At 37.8% G+C, this 26065-nt stretch overlaps 4 protein-coding genes across 6 annotated transcripts; 1 reads left to right on the forward strand and 3 right to left on the reverse strand.

Annotated features, from left to right (window-relative positions):
• Positions 1 to 969: 969 nt before the first annotated feature.
• On the reverse strand, positions 970 to 1965 carry LOC135672022 (zinc finger protein ZAT1-like). Its single transcript, XM_065180475.1, has one exon. The coding sequence runs from the start codon at positions 1963 to 1965 to the stop codon at positions 970 to 972; it is 996 nt and encodes a 331-aa protein (XP_065036547.1).
• A 1941-nt stretch (positions 1966 to 3906) lies between these two features.
• Positions 3907 to 10656, forward strand: LOC135642790 (mitogen-activated protein kinase 2-like). Of its 2 annotated transcripts, none has more exons than XM_065159230.1 (6): positions 3907 to 4342; positions 5593 to 5722; positions 7231 to 7368; positions 8480 to 8866; positions 9827 to 10010; positions 10093 to 10656. In XM_065159230.1, exons 1-6 carry the CDS (start codon positions 4179 to 4181, stop codon positions 10263 to 10265), a joined length of 1176 nt encoding a protein of 391 aa, XP_065015302.1. In that variant the 5' UTR covers positions 3907 to 4178; the 3' UTR covers positions 10266 to 10656. The 2 variants fall into 2 exon arrangements, with proteins under 2 accessions (XP_065015302.1, XP_065015308.1); XM_065159236.1 differs by having other exon boundaries at positions 3910 to 4342; positions 8534 to 8866.
• A 2294-nt stretch (positions 10657 to 12950) lies between these two features.
• Positions 12951 to 15715, reverse strand: LOC135642783 (probable polygalacturonase). Its single transcript, XM_065159220.1, has 6 exons — positions 15489 to 15715; positions 14628 to 14990; positions 14197 to 14317; positions 13949 to 14123; positions 13800 to 13870; positions 12951 to 13727 (listed from the first exon to the last, which is right to left on the reverse strand). Exons 1-6 carry the CDS (start codon positions 15525 to 15527, stop codon positions 13021 to 13023), a joined length of 1476 nt encoding a protein of 491 aa, XP_065015292.1. The 5' UTR covers positions 15528 to 15715; the 3' UTR covers positions 12951 to 13020.
• Positions 15716 to 17223: 1508 nt separating this feature from the next.
• On the reverse strand, positions 17224 to 24775 carry LOC135642779 (uncharacterized). Of its 2 annotated transcripts, none has more exons than XM_065159207.1 (6): positions 24218 to 24775; positions 20282 to 21478; positions 19928 to 20100; positions 18423 to 18641; positions 18181 to 18334; positions 17224 to 18065 (listed from the first exon to the last, which is right to left on the reverse strand). In XM_065159207.1, the coding sequence occupies exons 1-6, from the start codon at positions 24711 to 24713 to the stop codon at positions 17377 to 17379; spliced, it is 2928 nt and encodes a 975-aa protein (XP_065015279.1). In that variant the 5' UTR covers positions 24714 to 24775; the 3' UTR covers positions 17224 to 17376. The 2 variants fall into 2 exon arrangements, with proteins under 2 accessions (XP_065015279.1, XP_065015273.1); XM_065159201.1 differs by having other exon boundaries at positions 20228 to 21478.
• Between the last annotated feature and the right edge of the window lie 1290 nt (positions 24776 to 26065).

Consider the following 26065-nt stretch of genomic DNA (forward strand, 5'->3'; position numbering starts at 1 on the left):
GCCAAATGTGATGTACACGTATACGTACAATTGAAATGCGTGACATTATCTCGAGCGGGAAAATTTTATGAATGAAATTAATTTGATGGGTTTCTCGAAAACAACCTAAAACTATCACCATAGTTTACTAGCAGTTATTAGAATCGAATTGATGAATCATACGTAGGTATAAGATATTATTGGATTATGGTGAGGTGTCATGATAAGCGATACAGATATGTTGTCTTTTAATGATAGGAACGAAAGACCTTAAATAGGTTTTTTTTGTGTGAATTTATGAATATTTATATTGAAATATAAAATTGATTTATAAAAATATTTATAATTGATTTTAATATATTTTTATATAATTTTAAAATATATATAATAAGATCTTATTTATAAAAGATGTCAATTAATTTAGTAGATATATACTTTGATAGTATAGCTTGCTCGAATCTTTTTATTATTATTTATCAATATTAAATATTTTGGGTTGAGACTTTGGACAATTGGTCGGATTCTAAGAACATGAAGGGGGAGATGTATTATGTATATGAATAGGATAATAGATATCCAAATCTAGCTTGGCATGTGAGACTTGGATGATTAGATTCAGAGAGCAAATAGAATCGAATCTGCAAAGACACTCTATCCTGTCGAGGTGAAATAAACAGAGTGTCGAAGCTGACTAACAGCTGGAAATTGCGTCTTTTCCACCTGACCCACTCTTCATCTTCCTCCTCTTTTCTCGGTTACAGAGCACCAGGTTTTCATCATTGCTTAATAACAGGAAATTTTTGCTTAGTTATAATGTAGCTAGTTTTCTGTGCAATCTTTGCAGAAAATTTATCTTACTGAGCGCAGGAAACAAAGAAAAACGCGATAAAAATCCGTACTTGGTGTCAGCTTGATGGAATTGAATCCTCGTTCCCTATGCTCGCTTCAAAAAGATGAGATCTTGAATGGAGTTTGGTGCTGCCCCTTGCCTTAGGATTTGGTTCGAATTGCCTCCAAAATGGCGTCTTTTTTGTCTCGGAGGGTGATCGAATTGGCTGACAGGAAGTCACTTGCGTGCGAACTCTGTTGCGAGAGCTCCGCCTCTTCCTCCAATGGAGCTGGGAGATTGAGATCTCTGCCGCCATTGTTCCTGTGGGCGGCGGCGAACGGGGAGGGAGGATGAGGAAGATGGGGAGCAGGGGAAGTGGCGGCGGCGGAGGAAAGGTGGGTTCTTTTGTGGCCGCCGAGTGCCTGGCCGGAGCCGAAGACCCGGTAACAGTAAGGGCACCGCCAGAGCTTGGCGTCGTGGTGGGCCGCGCTAGCGCCAGAGAAATCCTCGCTGTGGATCCGCATCACGGCGGCGGTCGGGACGCGTTCCGCCCTCTCCCTCTTGTGGCTTGCGCGGTGGCCGCCGAGAGCTTGGTATGATCGGAAGACCTTCCGGCACGTGCCGCAACGGAATCTACTGCGCCGCCGCCGGGAGCTGGATCCGATCCCATCCTCCTCCACGTACTTCTCTGCTTCGACCGCGTCCCAGCCGTTGGATTTGCGCTCCTCTGCCTCGTACTTGGACCACGCGTCGCGAGATAGCAGCATGAGCCAGCGAGCGACGGCCTCCTCGGAAGACACGTCAGAGACGGAGCTGAGTGACTCCGCCGCCGGGACGCTGCGCCGGCGCTTGGGCCAGCGATGAAGGAATGACTCAGTGTCGCTCTCGCGGTCCTCGAAGGCGGAGGTGAAGGAGAATCCTGGGTCTGCAAGACAGAAGCTCTTCACCCGCTTCTCGCGGATAGCATACGTCGCCGGCCCCTTCCCGTCCTCCTCGGCCTCCATTGCAGCCACAGGTGAGGAAGACGAGGCGACAGATGGGGAGGGCAAGGGGCAGGGAAACCTCACAGGAACCACGTGGTGGGAGCGCATGTGGACGGCGAGGGCGCGGCCATGGGCGAAGCGGCGGTAGCACCGCTTGCATCTGTGCCTCTCCATGGCTTGGTTGCTAAAGGTGGGATCTTTGGCGCTTTCAAGAGCAGCTCCTTCTACTGTTCCATCACTTTCTCCGCCTCCTTTGGCAGCTTCCTCTGGAAACAGCGAGAAATATGAGACCGCAGAAACCAACCTTTCCGGTCTCCCTCGCACTCCCCAACAAAGAGAGAGAGAGAGAGAGAGAGAGGATGAACTTAAAGATCAAAAGAACAATGAGATGCAAAAGTCTACAAGAAAAAGTAAGAAAGCAGTAAATGCTGGGTGATCTGATGCTCGTCCTCATCAGCGCAACCATGAATGCTATGATTTGATTTGATTGAAAGCCATGTTCTTGAAACCAATTATCTATCATAATATCCCTTGAAGTGTGCACCTCACTGCATTGCCTCAATCCTTTGCCATGCTTGACAAGAAATCTCCAGTAAAGTGATGAGAATTTTGTGTCAGAGGGCTTATTGGATTCTCATTTGGATCTAATTTACCTCATACTATCTAAAATGTTCTTTTTAAGAATCAACATGGATTTATTATATATGATAATTTGACATCATCTAAATCCAAAATATTAAGTTGCTAATTAGAACCAACTTCAGTAACATCATGCTAATCTTTAGCATACATTTTTATCTTTGTCCTTTCTTTTTTCTCCAATAATATAGTCACTCACAAATTCATGTGATGCCAACTCATGCATATACCCTACACTTTATGTTTGTGAGTGATGACATTACTTCTCATATGAAATAAAAAATAGGGTCCCTATGAATAGCAACCTTCAATAACTACACCACCTCCAAAAGTGTTTGTATTTTCCTATGTGTTTTTTTGCTGGGACCCAAGACATTTTACTTGTAGAAAAATAATAATGAGGAATCAACTATCTATTTTTTCATTTAAAAGACAATGTCTTAGGAAAGCCTAAGACATTGTTTAAGAAACAAGAAGAACAAAATTATAATGTAATGTAAATTATGTTATTGTGTATAAGCAATTATCATGTCACTATAAATATATGTATATTTATGTGTACACCCAATATCCCTAAAAATATAATATAAATTATGTCCATATTTCATTCCATCAATTTCTTTCTTGATTATAATGTCATTTACAATCCTTATAGAAGACCCTAAGGGCATAGTTGCTTAAATTTAGCTTAAACTAATGTAGCATTTAAGACAACTACAAGTAGTATTCATCTAGATACAAATATTTGAGAAAAGCACACAAATTAATAATCAAAGATGATTAATATATATCATCATATAGGTTAAGAGTCAGGGATGATTTCCTGGAATTATTTTCTATTCTTTTTCAGAAAGTATCTTTAATTTATATTTTTATAGTATCTCATTTTTTTTTATCTTGTAAAATATTCTTACCCTTTCATTCTCTCCTTGTCCTTTCGAGATAAGAATATTTATAAAATTAAAAAATACTATCGAGAAATAATAAAATAAATATATCTTTTGAGAAAAAATAAAAAAAATCCCCAACAGTTGATGTACAAAAATCACACAGAGTAATTACTAATAGTTTTATTTTTTTATTTTTCAAAATATGATAACAGTAATTACTACAACAACAACAATAATCCTACTTATTAATATATATAATATATATTAATGAGCAGGACATCATCATCAGTATAATTATTGTTGTTGTTGTAGTAATTTATTGTTATCATAAGACATTGTTATTAGTATAATAATAATAATTATTGTTGTAGTAATTAATGAGCAGGATATTATTGTTGTTGTATATATATATATATATATATATATATATATATATATATATATATATGTGTGTGTTTGTGATATTAATGAGCAGCACATCATCATCAGTATTATTATTGTTGTAGTAGTAATTACTGTTATCATACTTTAGAAAACAGAAAACAAAAACTTTGGCTGCAGGTCCGGTCAAAGTCACTCACACACACACTCGAGAGGATGGTGGAATCGATAGCGACGAGAGGCAACCAAAAGAGATTGGCAGCCACCGACGCATAGAAGAAAGTACTCCGTCAACCCCCTCTGACAACGGGCTTCCCCTCTCCGCCCTCCCTCCTCCCCCTTCCGCTCTCCTTCGTCCAAAGATCCCACTTTCCCCTTCCCGGATTTCCCTTAACTTCGCTCGTCGTCGGAGGGACAGGAGGCGGAGGAGGCAGAAGAGCACCGCGAGGAGGAGGATCCTAAGGGAGGGTCCTTGGCATGGATTGCGGGTCGGCAGCCGCCGGGGAGGGGCACATCAAGGGCGTCCCGACGCACGGTGGCCTCTACGTGCAGTACAACGTGTACGGCAACCTCTTCGAGGTCACCGCCAAGTACGTCCCCCCTCTCCGCCCCATCGGCCGCGGCGCCTACGGCATCGTCTGGTGAGTCGAGAAGTCTCCTTCTTTATGGTTTTCGAGCTGCTTTGAGTTCCCTTTGATAGGCTTGTGATGGAGATGTTGTCTGGTTCCAATTGGGTTCTTTCTTCCCTTCGTGTTCACTGTTCACTTTGTGGTTTGAATTGAAATAATTCAAAGGAAGAAGAAGGTTAGGGCTCAATTTTGAGTGATTCTTGATGCGGTAGCACTGAGTTTCGTTGACTTGGCATCGTGAATGGGGCAGATCCAGGTAAATCTCCGAGGCAAAACTTCTCGCAGCAAAGTGATAGACACTATGCTGATGATAGTAACGTTAGCTTGAGATTTTAGTCCCTTCGAAAGATAGAATATTGAGAAGAATGGGATGGCTTTGAGATGGCTGGCAACGAGGTAGTTTCTTTTAAATGATCTTGTGGTTGAGAGGTCCGTACTAGATCACTCTATTATCGGACCACTTGAACTACAGGGGCCATGCTTTTGAATGTGGAAACCTTTACAGCAGTGGTGATTACATGCGATCTCTGTCATGTTCTCTGCCTTCTCTATTCTATGGAAGTTGACATGCTAATCTCCGTAGTTAATGTTGCCTCAATAACTTGATACTGTATGATTTTGTGTTTTGCCGATGAATGTGATGCAGAAGGCAAACTCATTGCTGCATTTCTAGAAACTGGAGCAGGCTAATTGATAAAATGAGCATGATTAACTGTGCTATGCAATAACGGGCATCACACAGGCTCAAATTTTGTCATAGGTAATTAAAACTAAAAATATTGGAATAGTCTTCCATGAGCCTAATTCCTTTATTTCTTGTGGTTGGCCACGGCTATATCAGTATCTGTGGCTGCCTTTGCTCCCAGCTGTTTGGCTCTCGAACTCAACATCTGCAGTCAAAAGTGAGGAGGCACCTTGTTTGTTTGTCCTGATTCACATGTATAAATAATAAAAGGATGGAAAAAAATTAAGGCTTTTTTAATGGAACTACACAAGGTTTGCTGATATGATGCAACTTGTGCCTCTTAATGAAGATCTCATTAAAAATGATCATGGAGTATTTGTGCTCACAGTTCACCTAAGTTATGATCTTTGACAACAACAGTCATGCACCTATGGTCCAAGTTAAGCATAGCTTGGACAAGACAACAAGTTATATCATCAATGCAGATTAGTCATGTTCTATATTAATAGTTTAATTATTCTAATCAATCTTTGGTACAACCATGATTAAAAAAATATTATTTTCCCCCCTTCTTTAGTGCTGCAGTGAATTCTCAGACTCATGAAGAGATTGCAATAAAGAAGATTGGCAATGCATTTGATAACAGAATTGATGCCAAAAGAACCTTACGAGAAATAAAGCTTCTTCGTCACATGGATCATGAAAATGTAAGTCCAGCATGAAGCTGACATGACTTTGTCATCATTTATATTCTCTCTATGTTTTTTAGTTATAAGATAATTCAATTAATTTGCAATCTCATTCCTAGTGTTTCTGGTAGTTGAATGGATTTTCTGACAATTTGACATTGGATGACTCCGTCGCTCATAGTCATTGTCCAGCATTGAAAGGACTTAATTCTTTAATCCAGAGAAAACTAATACAAAAAATCTAAGATTTACTAGTAACCAGTAATACTGAAACATGTTCAGATTCATAATGAAGTTTCACTCTGCTTCATGATGCAAGACTAGAAGTGATTTTGGTTAAACCTAGCGCTGTTTTTGTTTTTTTGAGTTTGATCATTTAGTCAGGAATAATTTCTATGTTTTTGTAGGCATTCCAACAGGTTTCATTCTGAGTAACATAAATCGTGCTGGTTTTCTTCCAAGTATTCATTTTTTTAAGCCTTCAAATAAGCTAATCTTGAGTCCGTATTAGATGAGGCTATTATCTGACAACTTAAAACTATGAGGGTATGCTTTTTTGTATAATAACCTTTACTTCTAGAGTGATTGCATGCCTTTTGTATCACTTAGCTAATGCTTTTTGCTTGTTCCCTTTTATTCAACTGGTTGTTTATAGTGGCTCTTGATGATTGAGTTTTGTTCTTAATTATGTTGAATTTTTGCCTGGGCACAAAGAAGGCACAACAAGACATAAAATCTATATCTTGCTCACTTGACTTTGCAGGTTCAATTGCATGCTTATGGCATGGACCATGCACTTAATGAAAGGCTTAAGGATTATAAAGATGCATCCTTCTTAGTTTCCAATATTCTTTTTTTTTTTTTTCTAACAGATTGATGATTCAGTTAGGTTTGGTTTCATCTTTACATTGTTAAATTGGTTCCTAGGCTTTTAGACATCTTAGTGCTTTTGTTTGATTTGAGCATTCAATAACCTGGAATGTGTAGACATAGTGACAAAAAGGAAAGAGGGTGGTACTACTAATTCTCATGTATACCATACAGTGTTGTGGTTGGCATGCTATTCTCTGGTATTTATAGATACAACCAAACACACTTTGTAGTGTTCAAGAGAATAAGATGGTTATCACATGGGCACTTTTCTAGTCCTGGGCTAAGATAACTAAATCAAATTAAATTGAAAAGACTATGGAATTTTTTTTATTAATCTAGCAGTTAACTCAAATGGAATTATTTCGAGAAAGATCAACCCATACTTACTTCACTATTTCAACAATTTGTACTTATTTTATGTTATTGTTTACTGCTTTGGTAGATTAATCTTACATTGTGAAATTTGAGTTTGATCAGTCTTCCATGTGCTTAGCTTGATAAGGTTGCAGTTAAGCCATATTTAAAGAGAGTTTTATTTTCTAAAGGGCACTCTATCTTTCATGAACATATTAATATGTTTCAGTTTTTGAATTGTTGCTTTACAGCCTTGCCTTTGTAGTATTTATGCATTGAGATAACTATTTTGGCTGCAGGTTATTGCAATTAAGGACATCGTTCGCCCTCCAAACAGGGAAAATTTCAATGATGTCTACATTGTTTATGAGCTAATGGATACTGATCTTCATCAGATAATTCGCTCCAAGCAAACATTGACCGATGACCATTGCCAGGTTTGGTGCTAGCAATCTCTTTGTGAAAGTAACCTGTAACACCCCTGATTAGTCCCACATTGAAAGTGGGTAAGATTAAGATTGTCTTATAAGAGTTTAATGAGTGTACTACTATTAACTTTAGTTTAAGCATTTTGGTCAGTGGTTTAGACCAAACCTAAACCACACGAAGTTGATAGGCCAGTTAGCCCATCAGTCTCGGGTCGTGACAAAACCTGCTTGTATGATCTGCTTTTTTTTTTATCATAAAGCTCTAAGAATTATGAATATTTAGTAAGATGTAAGCCTCATTGGTTCTCTTGAATGATCCAGAATTACTGGAGGAATTGTCAATAAATCAGAAATAATACATACTTTGTGCTTGATTTAGCTGCAAATTGGTATCTGTTATAGATTTTACCATCAGATTTGCACACAATTGATACTGGATGTCAAACATTATGAGATTTTATTTATGTTCTATGCCATAAATAGTCCAACAAAATATATTCTAGCTATATGTGCACATCATTTTTGTAATATTTTTCTGACAAGGCAAATGTTGTTTCACACATGATCTTATAAGTACTTTACTGAGAAGAATATTCATGATAAAATCTGGACTATATCTGCATTCCTTTTCCCTTCTTTAATCATTCTAATGTTATTTGCATTTGTTTTCCTTCTCTAACTGTTCTAATGTTACTTCTCTTACTTATTTTTCCCCTTAGTTATGCATGTAAGTTTCGTTTGATATTCTGTTAATTTAGAAGTTCGTGATCCTTGTACTTTGATAAGATTGGAGAAACTTTTGATCTTCTTCTTGTGCTGCATTCTTAAGAACTTTTTACTGCATATTAGGAGATTGCTTTCTAAGTGTAATGATGTAATCTCAATATTATTAAAATGGTCAAGGATTCTTTCTTGGTGACTTGAAATCCTTAGCAAACCCTGTTGCACAGTTAGAGTTTCTCTGCTCAAGATTTTCCAATATCGATTGCTATTATTAAATATAAATGGCAAATATATCTTTTAATTTACTATTTTTATGTTTAGTCTTTGCTGAGGTTAGTAACTTTTTCAGATTTTTATCACTCACCTTAGTTTCCATACATGTTTTGCTCCCTGACAGCTTGTCATTTCAACTTGCAATTCTGGCTTTCATGACACTGACTATTGTTGGCAGTTTTTTCTTTATCAATTACTTCGAGGGTTGAAATATGTGCACTCAGCAAGCGTCCTGCACCGTGATCTTAAGCCTAGTAATTTGCTCTTGAATGCAAATTGTGACCTTAAGATTGGAGATTTTGGATTGGCAAGAACAACATCTGAGACAGATTTCATGACTGAATATGTTGTCACTCGTTGGTACCGGGCACCTGAACTGCTCCTTAACTGTTCAGAGTACACTGCTGCTATTGACATCTGGTCAGTGGGTTGCATACTTGGTGAGATTGTGACCAGAGAACCTTTATTTCCTGGAAAGGATTATGTCCATCAGTTAAGGCTGATAACCGAGGTACAATTTTAGATGTATTTCACAGTTAAATAATCTTTCTTCTACTTTAATTACTTGCAGACAAATTTTCTGTTCCTGTTTTATGCTGATTATCAATCAACTCAAACATATTGATCCTAGTTCTTTATCTTGTTAGTGATACCGCAAATGTTGTATAAGTGACATTATTACTTATGATGATTAAGTGGTTGCTAAATATCTACTTTGTCTTTCCCAATAACTACTTAGTTGCTTGCTTCCTTCTGCTGGGTTTACTTTTTTTGACAGTTCTGTATTTAATAGATATCTCATTCTACTTCACCTCTTTGTTGTTTGTAGGTTTGTGTACCATAAAAAAACCTAGGTAAGTTGCAATACCATATGTTGAATTTTCTTTATGAAATCATCTAAACCTGGCAAAAAATTGTGTTCTACAATTTATTGATAGGCTGTCTGATCACATTAATCAAAACTGGGCCACCTTTCATTTACTATGTATTTCTTGAGGCTCTCGCATATGTCATAGGTGTAGAATGAGATATTTAAACTGTTGGAGTAAGTTTTAAAGCGATTAATAACTGCCAAATTGGAATCGTCAGGCACATATACCTATCTGTTCTGTTGGACACAGACATTTGTTTGGTATATCTGAAATCTATCTTTTGCAACCATATCCATGGTTAAATCTGTACAGAAGCAACATGTGTTTGTGATGGTTGTTATTTTGACTTGTATTGGTCATTACTAGTCGGCACCATACTGCACTGATTTGTACATGCTGGTCCACCAAAGAACTGGTGTGACTAGAATCTGAATTGCAATTTCTCATGTAGAGATTCTGATATCCAAACAACATAGCATACTCATTTATCCAACTACAGTGAAATTCCATATTATGCTGGTGGTGTAATTGAATCTAGGTGAGATATTATTTCTTATGGCTAATAATCTGACATCTCATTGAATTTTCATCATGGGAAGCTAATAGGCTCACCTGATGACTCAAGCCTTGGATTTCTCAGAAGTGACAATGCCCGTAGATATGTGAGATCACTTCCTCAATACCCAAAGCAAAATTTTTGTGCTAGGTTTCCCACCATGTCAAATGGAGCAATTGATTTACTGGAAAAAATGCTTGTATTTGATCCAAGCAAGAGAATTACAGGTATAAGCAGCTTCTAATGGTTATTATAAAGCTTTAGTCATTTGTGTTATATTTAAAATATACCAATGTGTCTCTGTGGCAGTTGACCAAGCTCTGCACCATCCATACTTAGCGTCTCTCCACGACATTAATGATGAGCCCGTTTGCCCAACTCCATTCAACTTTGATTTTGAACGTCCATCATATACTGAAGAAGATATTAAAGAACTTATCTGGAGAGAATCACTGAAGTTCAACCCAGATCCAGTATACTAGGTTTTTCTGTTTGATGCTTGCTGTTGGCATTTGTAATTATGATTACTCTTTGAATTGAAGCCACCTAAAGCCAGTGAAAGCTAATCATTGGGCAACTCATTAGATTCATTCACAAATCTGTGACGTGAAGTCAAGACGAGGCTTGAGGAAATAAGGTAAAACTCAGATCCTCAGGATCTAAAACAGTGCTTTAAATGCCGAATCTGTAATTTACTATTTGAGAAGTTTGTGCTCTTTGTATAGGATGTTATTGCAGGTGTCATGTTCCTTTATCAACTGCTTCGTAGAAGTCATTATTAGGGCAATCTAATCACCTTGAGTCTTTTTTGACAATGTGATTATTATGTTGAAATATCAGTAGGAAACTATATATATGGCTTGTCTGTCTTTACGTCTTATTATGTTTCCTATCATTTATGTTTGCTTAATTTATACATTGAATTGATAACTTTTGTCTGAAGAGCCAATATGACATGATTGTTCAATTGATCATTTACTCTTCTCTAAAACATACATATGTGTCTGCATTATTTGATACAGATAGACTTTGTCAAAAGATCTCACTTTATGGTAAACTAAAACTGGAGACCAATCAGTTTGTATTACACATGCCAGATTACACCATGCTACTGAACTAAAATTTGTGGTCAAGACTCCAAAGCATGACATTATGGTTGGTGAATGGCTTGTGATAAACTTGTGATAGGCTATGAAAAGTTGGTCTTGGGTTCTTCATGTCCAATGGACATAATTGTTTATGATCAAACCCAAAAATTGACACTAACAAAACAGACTTTTTAATACTATTGATTGGCAGGATCTCAATCAATCCCCACCTTCATGCTATGATATAGGGAGCAGTGCATATTATTTGAGAAAAGAAGGAAAACAGTTAGCCACCTTTCTATTTTCATCCATCTAATTTATCTCACCTATATTTTTTTCACATTATTGTAGCTTGAAATGCTTGAATGGATAATGAATTTGAAGACATGCTTCAGCTTATGACAATAGTATGATATTTTTGTTTCTAGAACTTATTGCCTGAATTCAATTAATTATAAACCGCAGCTTCTGTATAGTTTTTAGTTAATCCAATTCTTCTTATTTTTCTTTTTTTTGTCTTCTTCACATTTTTGCTTCATCCCATTTCATATATGCTCTGTTTATATATTACTCATCTGCATTAACAGCAATAGAAATACTGACTAGAATTCAAGGCCACATCTACTGTCTGTTATGGTCCTTCCATGCACCCAATACAAACTATTTTGGCAGTTCATTGGGTTATCTATATTTGCATAGACTCATACTGCTCATTTATCCCATACCACATTATCTAGTTATCTTTTGATATCATAATCTACAATCATATCACAGGCATAATGATCTCCTCTTCCAAATTACATGAAGATTCGATGGTAGTTAAATCTTTGTTCACGAGATTGAATTGGGTGTCCAAATAAATCATGTACTGTCCTTGCCCTTCATACCAGGTATTTGAAAAGTACTAGGCGTTAAAAAGCGTCGAGATCCCAAAATATTCAAGATGTTTTGAAATATTAAATATAATAAAATATATATTATAATTGATAAATATGATTATATAAAATAAAAATATGATATTAAATTAAAAAGATCTAAGGTATCAAGTCACATTATTCATCTTCTAATAATAAAGATGTCAAAAGACTTAAAACAATAAGGTTTTACATTAAATTTATCATAATTAACATCGTTATTCTCATATATATCATCTTTCTTTTCCTCTTGTTCATATTCATAAAAATATATATATTATTTTTTTGCTTATTCATATTCATAATTTTTTTTTAATAATAATAGAAGATAAACTTAAGGCTTTTGTACTCATTTTTCTCTTCGTCATCTGTCTTGTATATGTTTGTAGTTTTTGACTTTTGAGATTTGTTACATCTCCTCGTATCAAGTTCTCATCTTTAAATACAATCTAGTTTTTGACATATTGTAACTTTACACTCATTTCTCTCACAAACCACTTATTTGAATCATTAATATCTTATAATGAGATTGGATCAGTGTTATTTTACAAATGATAACGAACCTTCAATATTTGATGATACCTTATATAAATTAGATCATGTAATTATTGATGCTCTAATTAAATTTTTTTTTGTGAATATGTTGTGTCATATAATTTAAAAAATATACTAATACATCTATCTAAAAAGTAGATTAATTGAAACAAAAATATTTTGTGACCCTTACATACTTAAAACTTGTCAATTTTGCTCACAACTTATAGAACAAGTTAAACTAAGAATTTTGATAGCCAATTACTATAAGTTTCTAGACAAAATTTTCAAAAACTTATATAAATTTCTTCACATTTGATACTTAGATGACCAGAAAGATTGTCAGATTTTAGTTTCTATCTAATCAGACTTAGAATTTGCTTCAGTTATTAGTCTGAGAATGGTTTGGATGATACCCATTTGGATTTGTTTCCATCTTCAGGTTGAGTTGAGTCTGATCACAGAAATATATTTGTCTTGAGATCTTTCAGATACAGATCCCATTATGAAATCATTATATTATATTCATCACTTTTTTAACACTATTTCATTGCGTTATAAATTTTATTTTTATATTAATAACTATTGTATTTTATATCTTCAATAATTCCATTTTGTTGACATTGCGGCGGAGAAGGAATAGTTGACTGTTGTAAGACCTTCATGGCAACATCAAGCATGAGGAAGCCGCAGCATACACGTCAAGCACTGATGGCTTTCACGTACGTGCACTCCTGGAGTTGGACGTCGTCCATGGGCGAGGCGTCGGTGGGGAACGGACACGGCTGAGCTCCGTCACCCTGATCCGCCAGCGACGCACATGCCGCAGGCGACACCCCACTCGAGACCCCTTCGACGTCGGCGCAGTACCACGGTAGCTTCCTCGCCTTCCTCAACTCCACGGTGACGTTGGAGATGCAGATGCCGGTGAAGGGCGCGTTGGGGATCCCCTCCAGCCTCGCCGCCATGGTCACGTTGTACGCCGTCACCTCGCTGTAGCTGATCCCGTCCACCACGGGGATCGCGTTGGGGTCGAACTTGTCGTCGGGGTGGGACTTGTAGTTGCCCGTCATCCAGAACACCCACTTCATCGTGCTCAGGTACATCCGTCGCACGTACACATCCTTCACGTAAGCGCCCCTTCCGACCGCCGTCTTAATCCGGACGCCGGATTCCGAGTTGATGGCGGTGATGTCCTCCGCCCTCACGTCCTGGATCCCCCCAGACATCTCGCTACCCAGCGCGATCACCGCGCTGGTCGGCGAGATGCACGTCAGCCGTCTAATGGCTATGTGCTGGCTCGGCATGCCGTAGGCGATGCCGTACTCGTCCCACCCGCTCTTTATCGCGACGCAGTCGTCGCCTGAGACGATGTAGCAGTCCTCTATCCGCACATTGGAGCAGGAATCTGCGACATCAAGAAGCACATGAGAGCCTGACATTTCTGCAAACAAGTGGTAGGAGCAGCACGAGTGCCTACCCGGGTTGATCCCATCAGTGTTGGGAGAATGAACCGGCGCAAGGATCGTGATCCCGGAAACAACGATGTTACTGCATCGATCGACTGCTTTCAGTCGCAAACCATAGAAATGTTTAGGGAATTTAGCTGAGGAGATGAACAGAACAGACCTGCTGTAGACCGGATGGATGTTCCACGAAGGAGAATTCAGGAGTGTGAGGTTGGATATAAAGATCTGGTCGGAGTGCATCAGCTCGATGAGGTAGCCTCGCGTGTACTTGAGCTTGTGGCCATGGAACTTGGACCACCAGAAGGCGCCCTGCCCATCGATGGTTCCATTGTCCCCTGCAATTTGGGAGAGAAGAATCATAATCTGTGTAGTTTCTTGGAGATTAGAAGAAGCAAAGTTGCAGCAGACCTGTGATGATAACATCGGTGAGGTTTGATCCTCCAATGAGACTGCTGTATCTTCCTCCAGCGGCATCCCTCCCTCTGCCATAAGAGGGAAGGGGATCTATGATTGGCCATGCGTTCATGTCCTGTTCCAGTAGTAGATTTGCAGGGGTTATGTATGCATAATCTATCTTTTTGGAAGGATATATATATATTAAAATCTGGAAGGATAAATGTGATATTGATTGAATGAAACTGAGAATTAAAAGAGAAAGAATAGATGAATAAAAGAAAAAAAGAAGAAGCAAAAGGTGTTATGTTATTTATTTATTTATTTATTTATATGTTCTTAAATTATTAGATTTTGAATATAAGTCCTCCAAACTGTGTTACTCATTCGAAGGAATGAACAGAGAGGATGGTGGGGCGGGGAGGGGAACGCAGGCGATGAGTTACCTGTGTGGCGAGGATGACGGCGTCACGGTGGAGGAAGAGGGTGAAGGAGCTGGTGAGGTTGAAGGGCCCGGTGAGCCACCGCCCGGCGGGGACGAAGAGCATCCCGCCGCCGTCGGAGGCGAACTGGCTGAGGTGCGTCACCGCAGCGGAGAACGCCTCCGTGTTGGAGGTGGCGCCGTCGCCAACCCCGCCGAAGTCCTCCAGGGACGCCGTGTGGGCCCGGCAGGCGGTGGCGGAGTACTTGAACGCCTCCACCGCCCCGCTGCCGTCGCCCTCGTCCTCCCCGTGGAAGCGGCTCGTCCTTCTGATGCACTCTGCCGGTCCGGTGTACGCCGCCATTAGAAGCAGCCATGTCGCCAGAATCTGGTTGCGAGAGAAGAAGAAAAATTAGATTCAACGTGTGAAATTTCTGGTTTCTCGAAGGATATAAATGCGAAAAACGGATCCTTCCGAAAAAAGAAAGAAGGATCTTTAAAGGAAATCCTTTTCGCGTAGATTTCATCCTGTATCGAACTCAAGAAGATGAAAGATCAAACGTCATGAGATAAATTTCCAGTTTTTCTCTGTGTACAGGGAAAATTGGTTCTTTTTAGGGGGGAAAAGGGATTTTTGAGGAGGAACTCTGGAAGGAGATGAACGAGAACGCAATGCACCAAAGTTGCTCCGCTTCTTCGCATCATCCTTCACACGAAGAATGGGAAGTTCTTCTGAGACATTACAGTGGCTTCGATCTAAGCCAGGCAAAAGAACAAGAACATGGCTAATTGCCGAATGGAGCGGTGAAAGAGGACGGCGATCCTGCCACAGAAAGAAAGAAAGAAAGACAGGGAGGGGTGGCAGTGGTGATGACAACGGCGGTACCTGCGGAAGCGAGATGCTTCTGCGCCTCTGCAACTCCATTTGCCGGAGGAGGACAGAGGAAAGATGAAGGAGACGGGCGCGGAAGTCGTCTTCCCCAGCAACCGCGCGCAGAAGGAAGCGACTGGGTTGGCAATGGAAGTAAGCGGCCAAATGGAGCACATTTATAGGCGACGTCTCATTTGGTGGTATCCACCACTAAACCCATCACAACAACACACTGCTCTCATCAACTACTTTCTTTGGCTAAATTTCTTTCTGTGTTTCCACTCATAACAACATCTGCACCAAACACTCGTGCTCTCATGAACAGATTGCTGCAGTTTCCATGTCGTGTTGCCAAAAGAAAATACTGGATTTTCTTTTTTGCTTTTTTCCCTCTCCACAAGCCTTTTTTTTTTTTGAGGTATTTTCTAACGACTAATCTTTTGGGATTACTAATAATACTACTAAATAGCCAGTGGTGCTGCCTCTTCCGCATTTCATCGAACAGGTTATGATCAACCTACTCGACTCCCATGGGAGAAAACGACGGAAAGCATCACACGATCGACGGTGAGGATTTCTGACACCGAGAGCGACCTCAGCCCGTGAGTAGCGTCTCCCCCGTCCGCAAGCACGCCCGTGTCCCGCCCCGCTATGATTTAATTACCATGGCTCCGACAAGGAGAGCACGAGGAGGCTCCACCCACCACTACGCCTCCCTCCTCACTCACATGCGCAGCACTCGCAGAAACCGCCCCACTCGAGAGCGGGCGACTGCGCAAAAGACGAGAGGTGAGGCAGCCAACCAAACAAAAGCACTTCGCACCTCCGACTCCCTCTTTTTGTTCGGTGCCGCCGCTCTTTGTCCTGCGCGTGAGCAAAGGGAGGAGCACTTCGTGATCTGTTAGTCATTAAAGCAAACAACTGATGCCTCTTTTTCTTCTATGCACACTATCGCCATCTTCCATCTTATCTTGTAGGTGGGCAAAAAGACTGCGACTGTGGTGCCGAGGTGGGAGTCATGTCACCATCCACAGGCTTAATCGCCCGCTCCATTGTCTTGAGCATTTGACTCTATCTCTCACGCGTTGCTTCCTTTGTTCGATTTGACGGCTGTTGTTTGTCTGGTATTTGTCGTTTGGATGTGCACATTCTCGAGAAGTCGAAGCAGAGCATTTAGTAAATTTTAAGACATATTTCCATGTGGAAGCTAATAAATTCTAAAAATAATATTTAATAACTTGTTTTAGTAATTCGAGACCATTAATTGGGTTATTGGAGATTGGGATGATTAATTACGCATTCTTATCATTTAGCCGTTAGCTTATAATTATTTTCAATAAAAGAAAAAAAGAAGTTCACTTTCTCATATTTCAAATCTCTCTTTCTTGTTCTACATGAGATTATTTACATCATATGAGCCATTGATCTCCTACTCTTTGATTGATTAATCAACAAGATCAACTCGTACCAGACTGCAAGAAACCAACCATCCTTAATTTGGACTGGAAACTATATTGAAGGATAGCCAACTCAAAAGACTCCCAAGTTCATAAATCTAGCCAGTAATCCATGAGGTTGGCAGCAAACATCCACATGCAAACAACCTTTCTCAATGCCGGGAAAGAATACTTGAGATAATTATGGTCTGGAATATAGCCTTCTGATTTAACAAAAGCAACCATTCGATCTACATTATTTGACATCACCCAGTAACAGGTCTCAAATTCTAAACGTAATGATCTTCCAAACGACACATAAAATGATGATTTGATTGCACAAATTTGTTCATATTATCAATATGCAGTATCACATGTTCCAAAACATAAGCCACAAATGTTCTATTGCTATTCACAAGACATCCACTTCAACAAAAGTAAGATTATTTTTCATGATTAAGGCACTGCTACTGTGTGGATTCCTCCCTCGGGACATGCTCCCACTCGAATGAAGGGTTTATATGTCCACCGGTAAGAGACCAGCTCCCCTGCTTGTATGTCATGTATGACTGAATCAGTGATCCATTTAAAGGGCTGGAGAACACCTCCTGGGTATTTTCATATTTTGAAGTATCTAAACCTGGCCTTATTTCTCTGTCGCTTGTCGCAGCAGGAGGAGGCTGCACGTCAAGTCTGGTCTCCGAAAGTGAAAACCAAGGCCTAGGTTTGTGTGTGTCATACGGCTGCACAACACCCTCCACGAATCCCAAATCTGCAAGATTTATTCGGTCTTTCGTGCCAGAACTATCTGTAACATCTGGAGAACCAGGCGCATTTTCTTTTGCATCTGAGCATGTTCCGGTATCAGAGTCAACAAGCGTCCCTTGTTCCTCCATGCTTCTGTAATTAGAGCTGATAATCCTATCCTTGAGAACTTTGAATCGAACCATCACAGATGATTCGATATCCTCTGACTTGTTCAATTCATGGGTCGATGATGCTTCATGAGGAAGCTGGCAACTTCCTATTTCTTCACCGTCCAAAGTGGGAGAAATGACACCCGACAAACTTCCTTTGGCCTTCAAAGGTGAATCATTCACCTGAAGATCATGTGCAGAAGGCAGGCTTGATGACATGCCTGACTGAACGGGCTTCACTAAAAATACAAAAATGATAAACATCATTATGAATGGAAAAGAGAGACGGTGGTGGATGATCAGAAAAGTTACAGAAAAGACCAAAAGCTTCACCAATTTGTGGCTGGTGCTTACAGTTTTCTGATTCAATCTTCATTTGAGTAAGTTGAAGTTCATACTTCAATCTACACGTTGCAACTTCTGCTTCTATCCAGAGATTCTTATACAACAGTGTCCGTGCATCCCCTTCTCTTTCAGAGGGAATTTTTGATAAAGCATTCTCAATGGCCTACACATTTGTGAAATGCAGAAAAATGTAAAAGCTAATGATTAAATATAATCATTAGAAGACTATCTCAAATGCATCTAAATTTTACCTGAGTCATGCCATAGACTTTCCCGAGATTTGCATTGCAGCCCTCAACAAAATTGTCAAACTCACTATTAACATTATTGCACCCAACAGAATGTATCTTTCCCTGCATGTTGCAGGTGTGATCCATGTTGCTCTGATTTACATCATCAGCATCTAAACATCTATTGCAAGTCCAAGCAGCCTCTATACCCGAACAACGAGGAGTACAACCAACAGAACCCTGCAAAAGACCACCTATCATCAACTTAACAAGTTATTCGTCATAAAAGGAAACAAAAACATCTTGGTGCAAAAACAAGGATACCTATAGCACATGGATGGAATGTGGTAATATGGACAAAAAAACATGAAATTAGATGCAGGCTAAATGACCAAAAATTACAAAATGTCAGAATGAACAGGCAGACTAACAGAAGGATGAAAGAGATATTTAATATAATCTTACTGATTCTTCAATCAATATGGGTCAAGAAATATCGGATATAAAGCATTCCATCATGCATATGTACAGAAATTTAACCAAAAATTTAAGTGAACACATTTTTTATAAAAAGTGCTGAGAGATGAAAGATTAATTCATCCACTTCTGTGTCTCAAACCTATTGCCCATGTCATTCAACAACTAGCCTACTTCATAAAATTTTCAGTTATAGTGGAAGAAAATCATCAAAGTCTAAGCTGCAACTTAATCATTACCACAATCCAAATGCCTTATAAATACCAACAGAGCATATAATTAGTTGACCTCATCCTGCCTCCTAATCCATAGCCACTACCAACCATCCTTTGTCAGCCGTCACTACGACCAACAATCAAGACCATCACAAACATCCACATGATGACCTGAGCAGAACGACAGAAACTGGAAAGACATTTGAAAGATGAAGTAAAAGGTATGGAACATACTTCAAAACCCAAGATGATCATCCTTGTAAAAAGATACCGAGGTAAGTTACTTGCAGGATATCTTATGCCAGCAAGTAGGTCTATTGTTTCTGCTGCAATTGAATCCAGGGCAATTATATGCTAACAAATTTAATAATAAAGGCCCCAAGGAATCAGAAAAGAATATGATTAAATGGAACTAACCTTACAAACAAATAATAAAAGCAAAAAGAAGGTCCTTTTGGGCTCTCATATGCTTTCTCCTACATATGGCCTCTACTTTCAAGTACATTTGCAATTGCTATACTGAAGCTACAAACTACCTTTACTACCTTTTACAAATATACAATAAGCACATGATCTCTAAGTGAATAAAATGCATCTCATTTTTGGGACCAATGGAATTTATAGGGTATAGTAAGAAGCCCAATCAAATAGAGATTTTTCTTTCAACCATCTTTCGAAATCCCTTTGGACAACCTGTTAGATGCTTTAATCTATTTCCATGGCTATTGCTGAATTCTTATACTCCCAGCTAAACAATGAAGAGATTGCATCAGATGCAATTTGCATCTGTTTCTACTCGCTGTACTTAATCGGACTGTGAAAAAGTCAATGTACCTTCTTGTCCTTGAGGACAAGTGCAATATTGTTAATCACAGAGTGAAGAAGCCTGTAGTCATGTGGTTCCAGTTGATCATCACCCGTGAAGTTGGTAGATAATAGTTTTATTGAAGAACTATGTATTGTCTTAACAAGCTCCTTTACATTTTCCAGTGGCGATGAACATGAGCCTGAAGGGAAAAAGAAACGAACGCATAATCCAAATATGCCACAAAAAGCAAAAAAGTTCTATGGACAAAACTTTTGTTAAAAAATCAAATCAGCAGAACAAGAAACCATCGAATTGAGAAACAAGACCTTTGTTGTGATCATCAATACACTTTTCTGGTGATAATTTATTTACTGCAATACCTTCTGTTCCAACAACTCTTGCAGCACCAACATCTTGTACTTCAGAATCCCTTCTCTCGACTTCACTTGTTTTATTCATTTGTTCTTCAGGGGAATCATCGATCAGAACCCTGGTTCCATTGTCACCTTTTCTATAGTCAGACAACTTTTTGTTTGAATTTTCAGGCTTCTCATGTATAGTTGATGATAAAACTGATGAGCACTGTGGCTTGTCAGAAATTGAACTTTGTTTCATTTCATTAAAAATCAAACTTCCAACTTGTTCTGAAGAATCTTTCAAGTTTCCAACACCCTCAAAAAGGTGCTTTCGATCTTGACATAGATCATCAAAGTTTTTTGACTCGTCAAGGGCTTTCTGAACAAGCATTTCTTCAACAGTAAATGGTGACTGCCAAAAGGCTGGAGCTCCTTTCCAACATGGCGAGTCAACGGCAAGGTTATGCTGATCAGGTGCTTCTAAAGAATTTTTCATGGATTTATCTGGATCCACAGAATTGCACATAGATGGAGAAGCATCAGCAGTCACCAAATTTTCTAATCTCAACCCAGGATTCAACACCGCAGGATTAAAAGGACTTTCACTAGCTGTATTACTGCTGGAAGGAAATTCTTTTCCAGAATCCACAGGTGAGACAATACTCTTCATTATGTTGTAATCTTGTCCACTCTTCTCATCACAAGCCGCTTTGCTCCCAAGGTTTTGATCGAGGTTAGGCTCCTTTAGCTTAGAAGGTTTAATTACTGGATCATTGGTCTTATACGGTATTTCATGATGGACCATCGCACATGATGAAGTACAATTGAAGTTTGAACTAGCTCTTAAGTTTGATGGTGCATATACTTGGCTTGGAGTTGAATATGTTGCAGCTGGGTAGAAAACCAGTGGATTCACAGAACATGAGTCAAGTTGTGCCATATATCTATCATAAGTGGAGTTTGGAACAGAAGTATCATGTAAATCCATCCCAGAGGTCGAGTCTGTTGTCCCAGAGCCGTGAATTTCTTCAAGTAAAGCACTTGGGGTTGAGAATGGAGCACTACAAACAGTATAACAGGATGCCATATCTTGCTCATAGCTCTCTCGGTGCTTATCCTGTAGCCATTCGCAACTTTGAGACCCAAAATGTACTTCTCCAGTCAGTGAATTTCCATGCCAGACACCATAAGAATCATTGTCATAATAGTTATGGCCATCACCTGCAAGATGGCACAATGTTAATCCAAGAAAATAATACATTAGTGCTATGCGTCATCTTTCAACTTTAAAGAACGTTATGAGATAGACATTATAAAACAAGTAAACATCTTCAAGTACAATATATTTGTTTACATAATAACGTGAATAGTCCAGACTGTCCACTTTAAAGAGAAAAAAACCTTAATGAGTACAAAATCTCAAGCTATGGCACATAAAATGTTACACACACACACACACACACTTATATATATATATATATATATATATATATATTAATAATAATAATAATAATAATAATAATAAAGATTAATAGTAATACCATAGTAGGTTTAGAGTTTAAAGATGACAATATCTAAGAGCTATGATACATTTAATAGCTAGAAAGGAAAATTATTATATAAATGTTCTTAAAGTTTTATATTGTTTCTCTTAAGGTTTCAAATTCTGATCTGAGGCCCATACTGGTCCCTCGCTAGACCAGTAAAGGCCTGGTATGTGAGAGAGATATTCAGTAAATATATATAAGTTTTGACTAGGAATGAGTGGATGATAAATGAAAACATACTTTAGATATGAGTTACAAATTGTACATAAAGAAAACATGTCTAGAAAAATCCTAACAAGATATATTGAATAAAAATTTAATGTCATATGACAAAATGATCACCTTAAATCCATGAGAGGTGACTCCAGATCCTTGATGTAACTTGATTGCAAATCAAGATTGTAATTCTAAACCACCCATATGCATGAAACTGCTACTATAACAACTTTACCAATAAATAATATATTATTGATGGAACAATATGGTAATAGTCATGACCATAGCATCATTAATATCCTGTAAGTAGTTGGCACTTAACACAAGAATGGTTACAGCATTTACAATATTAAAACATAAATAACTTTTTTTTCCAGAATTTACAATAGTAAAGTGCAAAAAAAAAAATAATGATACTTTTTAGACTGCTTAGAAATTATTTACAATTTGGTAAAAGTGTAAGCCTTCAAGTTTACCTAAAAACATAGAATTTTAAAAGCTTAAAACAAAATTTTTAACAGTTTAAAGTAATTTTTAATTTTAAATAAGAAAATAGTTTCATTATTGGTGTACTTGTCGCACTTGCCTTTTATTTGAAGGCATGGACAACCACATGTGGATACACATGGGTATTTGTTGCCTTTGATTACAGAGTAGTAACTGAAAGGTAAGTCTCAAATAACAACCTTTAAGGCTTCTCTAAAACTGGATTCAAAACAGAAAGTTAAATGTTAAAAGCACCAGTTAAGAAGGCTGAGATGAACCAGCACAATTTTAGACGATCTACATAAATCCAGGATATGCAACCAGATCAACTGCTTGACTCACTTAAAAAAGCCTAAGCCAGTAAAACACTTACGGAATAGAGTTTTAGATTCTGTTCAGCATGACCACAGTACTGTATACAGAAATCATTCGACCATTAAGTTAATGCTAGAATTTTATTACTATATTATATTCCTCTTATCAAACATAAAAAAACTAACTCAGTTTAGAATCTTCAGTTAGTATGATAGAAGATAGCTATAAAATGTTCTTAAGTGCCCATTATCTAGGAAGCATACTACAGTATCCACTCATTTCATTCATTTTGTTACGGCCACATCCCCAAGTGGTTCAAGTGCCACTTGTCCTTTTTTCACTATGGTTCCATCTTATTCGATCTTTCTCCACCTAAGAACTCTAACCTAATTTGACTCATGATTTGTCTTCAGTTGGTGCAAGTAATGATACACTTCTACTATGCCTGATTATTTTCAATGATATTTATCATGTTATCGACAACCAGATCTGACCGTAAGTTACCATGACAACAATAAGTTTTTTTATTGTTTCCCTTGTAATACTAGTTATCCATCTCAATCGGCACATCTTTGCAACACTAGCCTTTCATGCAACCAACATTCTAATCCGTAAAGCATGCCAGGTCTTACAATCACCAAATATAGTGACTTCCAGGGCTGAAAGTCTCAGAGCTCTGTGCATCTCACCCATGGAGTATAGATTCATACCACCGGGCATCACTCCACTCAGATATAACATGGAAAAAGAACTAAATTCTTTCAATTATTGTCATCAATTACAATCTCTTTCCCTCTTCTAACAGAACTCAAGTACAAGAAAAAAAATATGAAAAACACAGAGGTATGAATGAATATAAATCAATCATTTATTTTTTTCTTCTCTCAAATATAAATTGTGAGACTTGTTTCGATAAATAATCCACCTTTTTATAATACTGTTACTCATCTTTGTAAAACAATAAAATTTCTTTTTAGAGATGAAATATTCAATCAAATCAAAAATTGATTTCTTCCATTTTTTATTGATTTTCTTTTTCTTCCCCCTTGGGCAATCTATGAATTTAAAGTAAAAAATATAGATGTTGTAGTACAGAAACTTATGATTCTCAGAAATTGATTAAGACGGTCCAGCATCACCCTACTTCCTGTAACTTCTTAATTTCACGACAGCATCGAAGTTTACAACTTTAACCAAGATCAGAATACAAATCAACTTCATCAAGAAAAAGGTACTGACTTAAGAACACAATTAAATCACCCAAACGCACAATTAAATAGCTCTAAACGATCCAAGTCGAATAATGGCAAATTCCATAAAAAAACACTAAATCACACTCTATAGAAAATAAATTAAAGAAAGATCCGTATTCAAGGGAGAGAAAGAAAGAAATTACCTTCCTGGAAAGTTGGAATCTTGTACGCATCGGAATCCATTCCAAGCCCTACCTCCTCATCCGCCGGCCTGTTCCACGGGCCAGCCCCATCTCTCGAGTAGGCCGAAGAATGCCTGAATGAATCATCAAACGCCAGCAGCTGCGAGTTAGAATAATAGTGGGAGTAATAGGGATCACCGACGGAGCCGGTGCTCGGCTGGGAACGGATAGAGCCAGCGGCCGGGGTGGCGACGGTGCGGGAGGGCAATCGGGAGGCAGATGGCCGATCGGCAGCTGGCAGATCGGCAGCTGGAAAAGGCTGGGGCGGGAGAGGATGGTGGTGTGAGGACGACGGTGGGGAGGGAAAAACGTGGTCAAGAGAGAAAGGGGGAGCCAGCGGCGAGAGGGTGGACAACGACGAGGGATTCGGCGGTAGAGGTGGAGGACGAGACGGAGGGGAAGGAGGCGGCGGCGGCGGTCGGTGGTTGCGGTAAGAGGCACCGCCGGCGCGTATCATCGCGGGGGGCGAGAGAGAGAGACAGAGGAGGCCGAACCGACGGCTCAGGCAGGCATCGCAAGTGCAAGAAGAAGAAATAAGAATATATATATATATATATATATATATATATATATATATATATATATATATATATAATTTAATATATATATATATATATATAATTTAAAATATATTATTTAAATTTTTTGTTTATCTTTTTATCAGTTTTAAATTATTATAATATTTTTATTCGATTCATTTATAATATTTTCAACAGTGTTTAGTATTAAAACCACAGTAAATATTATTAAAAAAAATTAAATATTATTAGTGACATCATATTAAATTTTTTATTTATCTTTATTAATATATCATTACGATGTTATATTTTTTGATTTGTAGTTGATTGAAGTTAGTAGTCAATTTATATTATTCCTAGTGTTTTTAGTAGATTCTACAATGTTTTTATTATAGTAGTCAAAATATTATAAGAATTTAATTTTTACTTAGATAATTATTATGAAATTATTATAAATATTTATTAATTTTTAATATAGTATATCATTTTAGTATTTTTTTGATTTCATCATGTTCTCAAATAGGTTTTACATTGTTATGATAGTCAAAACGAAAAAGAACACTATCAAATAATAGAGGAAAAATTTTCTAAAGAGCAAATTGGTTATTTTTCTTTGAGAAAAATCAAAATTAGTGGTGCCAATTGAGAAATACTCAAAATATAAGTATTTTATATAAAAAATAGTATATGTATAATTACTTAAAAATAATATATTATTCAGGTTTTACCATAAAGTATCTTTTTTTTAAACCAAAAAACCCACTTTTTTATTTTTCATAAAAAAGTTTATTTTTTTCCATCACTTTCCCCTCTTTAATTTTTTTATGGCTCCATTCGATAGACTTAAAAGTGGCATGAAACTAAAAATATAATCAACACAGAAGATTTAAAAAAGAAGAAAATGCAAGCAATATTTTTGAAAAAAATTAATATAAAATACAAATTAATAATATAATTCGAAATGCATGAAAAATATAAAACCCAATTACATGTTGTTACACCCCCACGTTTATTGTAGTTCCCCATATTTAGTTTCACATCAAAATAGATAGACTTGAGTTAATTTATAGGTGATTTGATGAGTCAATTTAAGTGGGAAGAAAACATTATAATACCTCCATGTGAAGTAAGAAAAATGACCCTTTGTGCATGCACCCATAGGCTAAAAGGTGAATGATTCACTGATTTGTCTTTCTAATTGCAATAGGTAAATCTAAATAATTAGTTTTATAATTATTAGTTAAAAGAATAATCAAGTAGTAAATATAAATCAAATATCCAACCTATCCCT

Source organism: Musa acuminata, chromosome BXJ1-4 (genome assembly GCF_036884655.1).
Source record: "Musa acuminata AAA Group cultivar baxijiao chromosome BXJ1-4, Cavendish_Baxijiao_AAA, whole genome shotgun sequence".
Classification (NCBI taxonomy): Eukaryota; Viridiplantae; Streptophyta; class Magnoliopsida; order Zingiberales; family Musaceae; genus Musa; species Musa acuminata.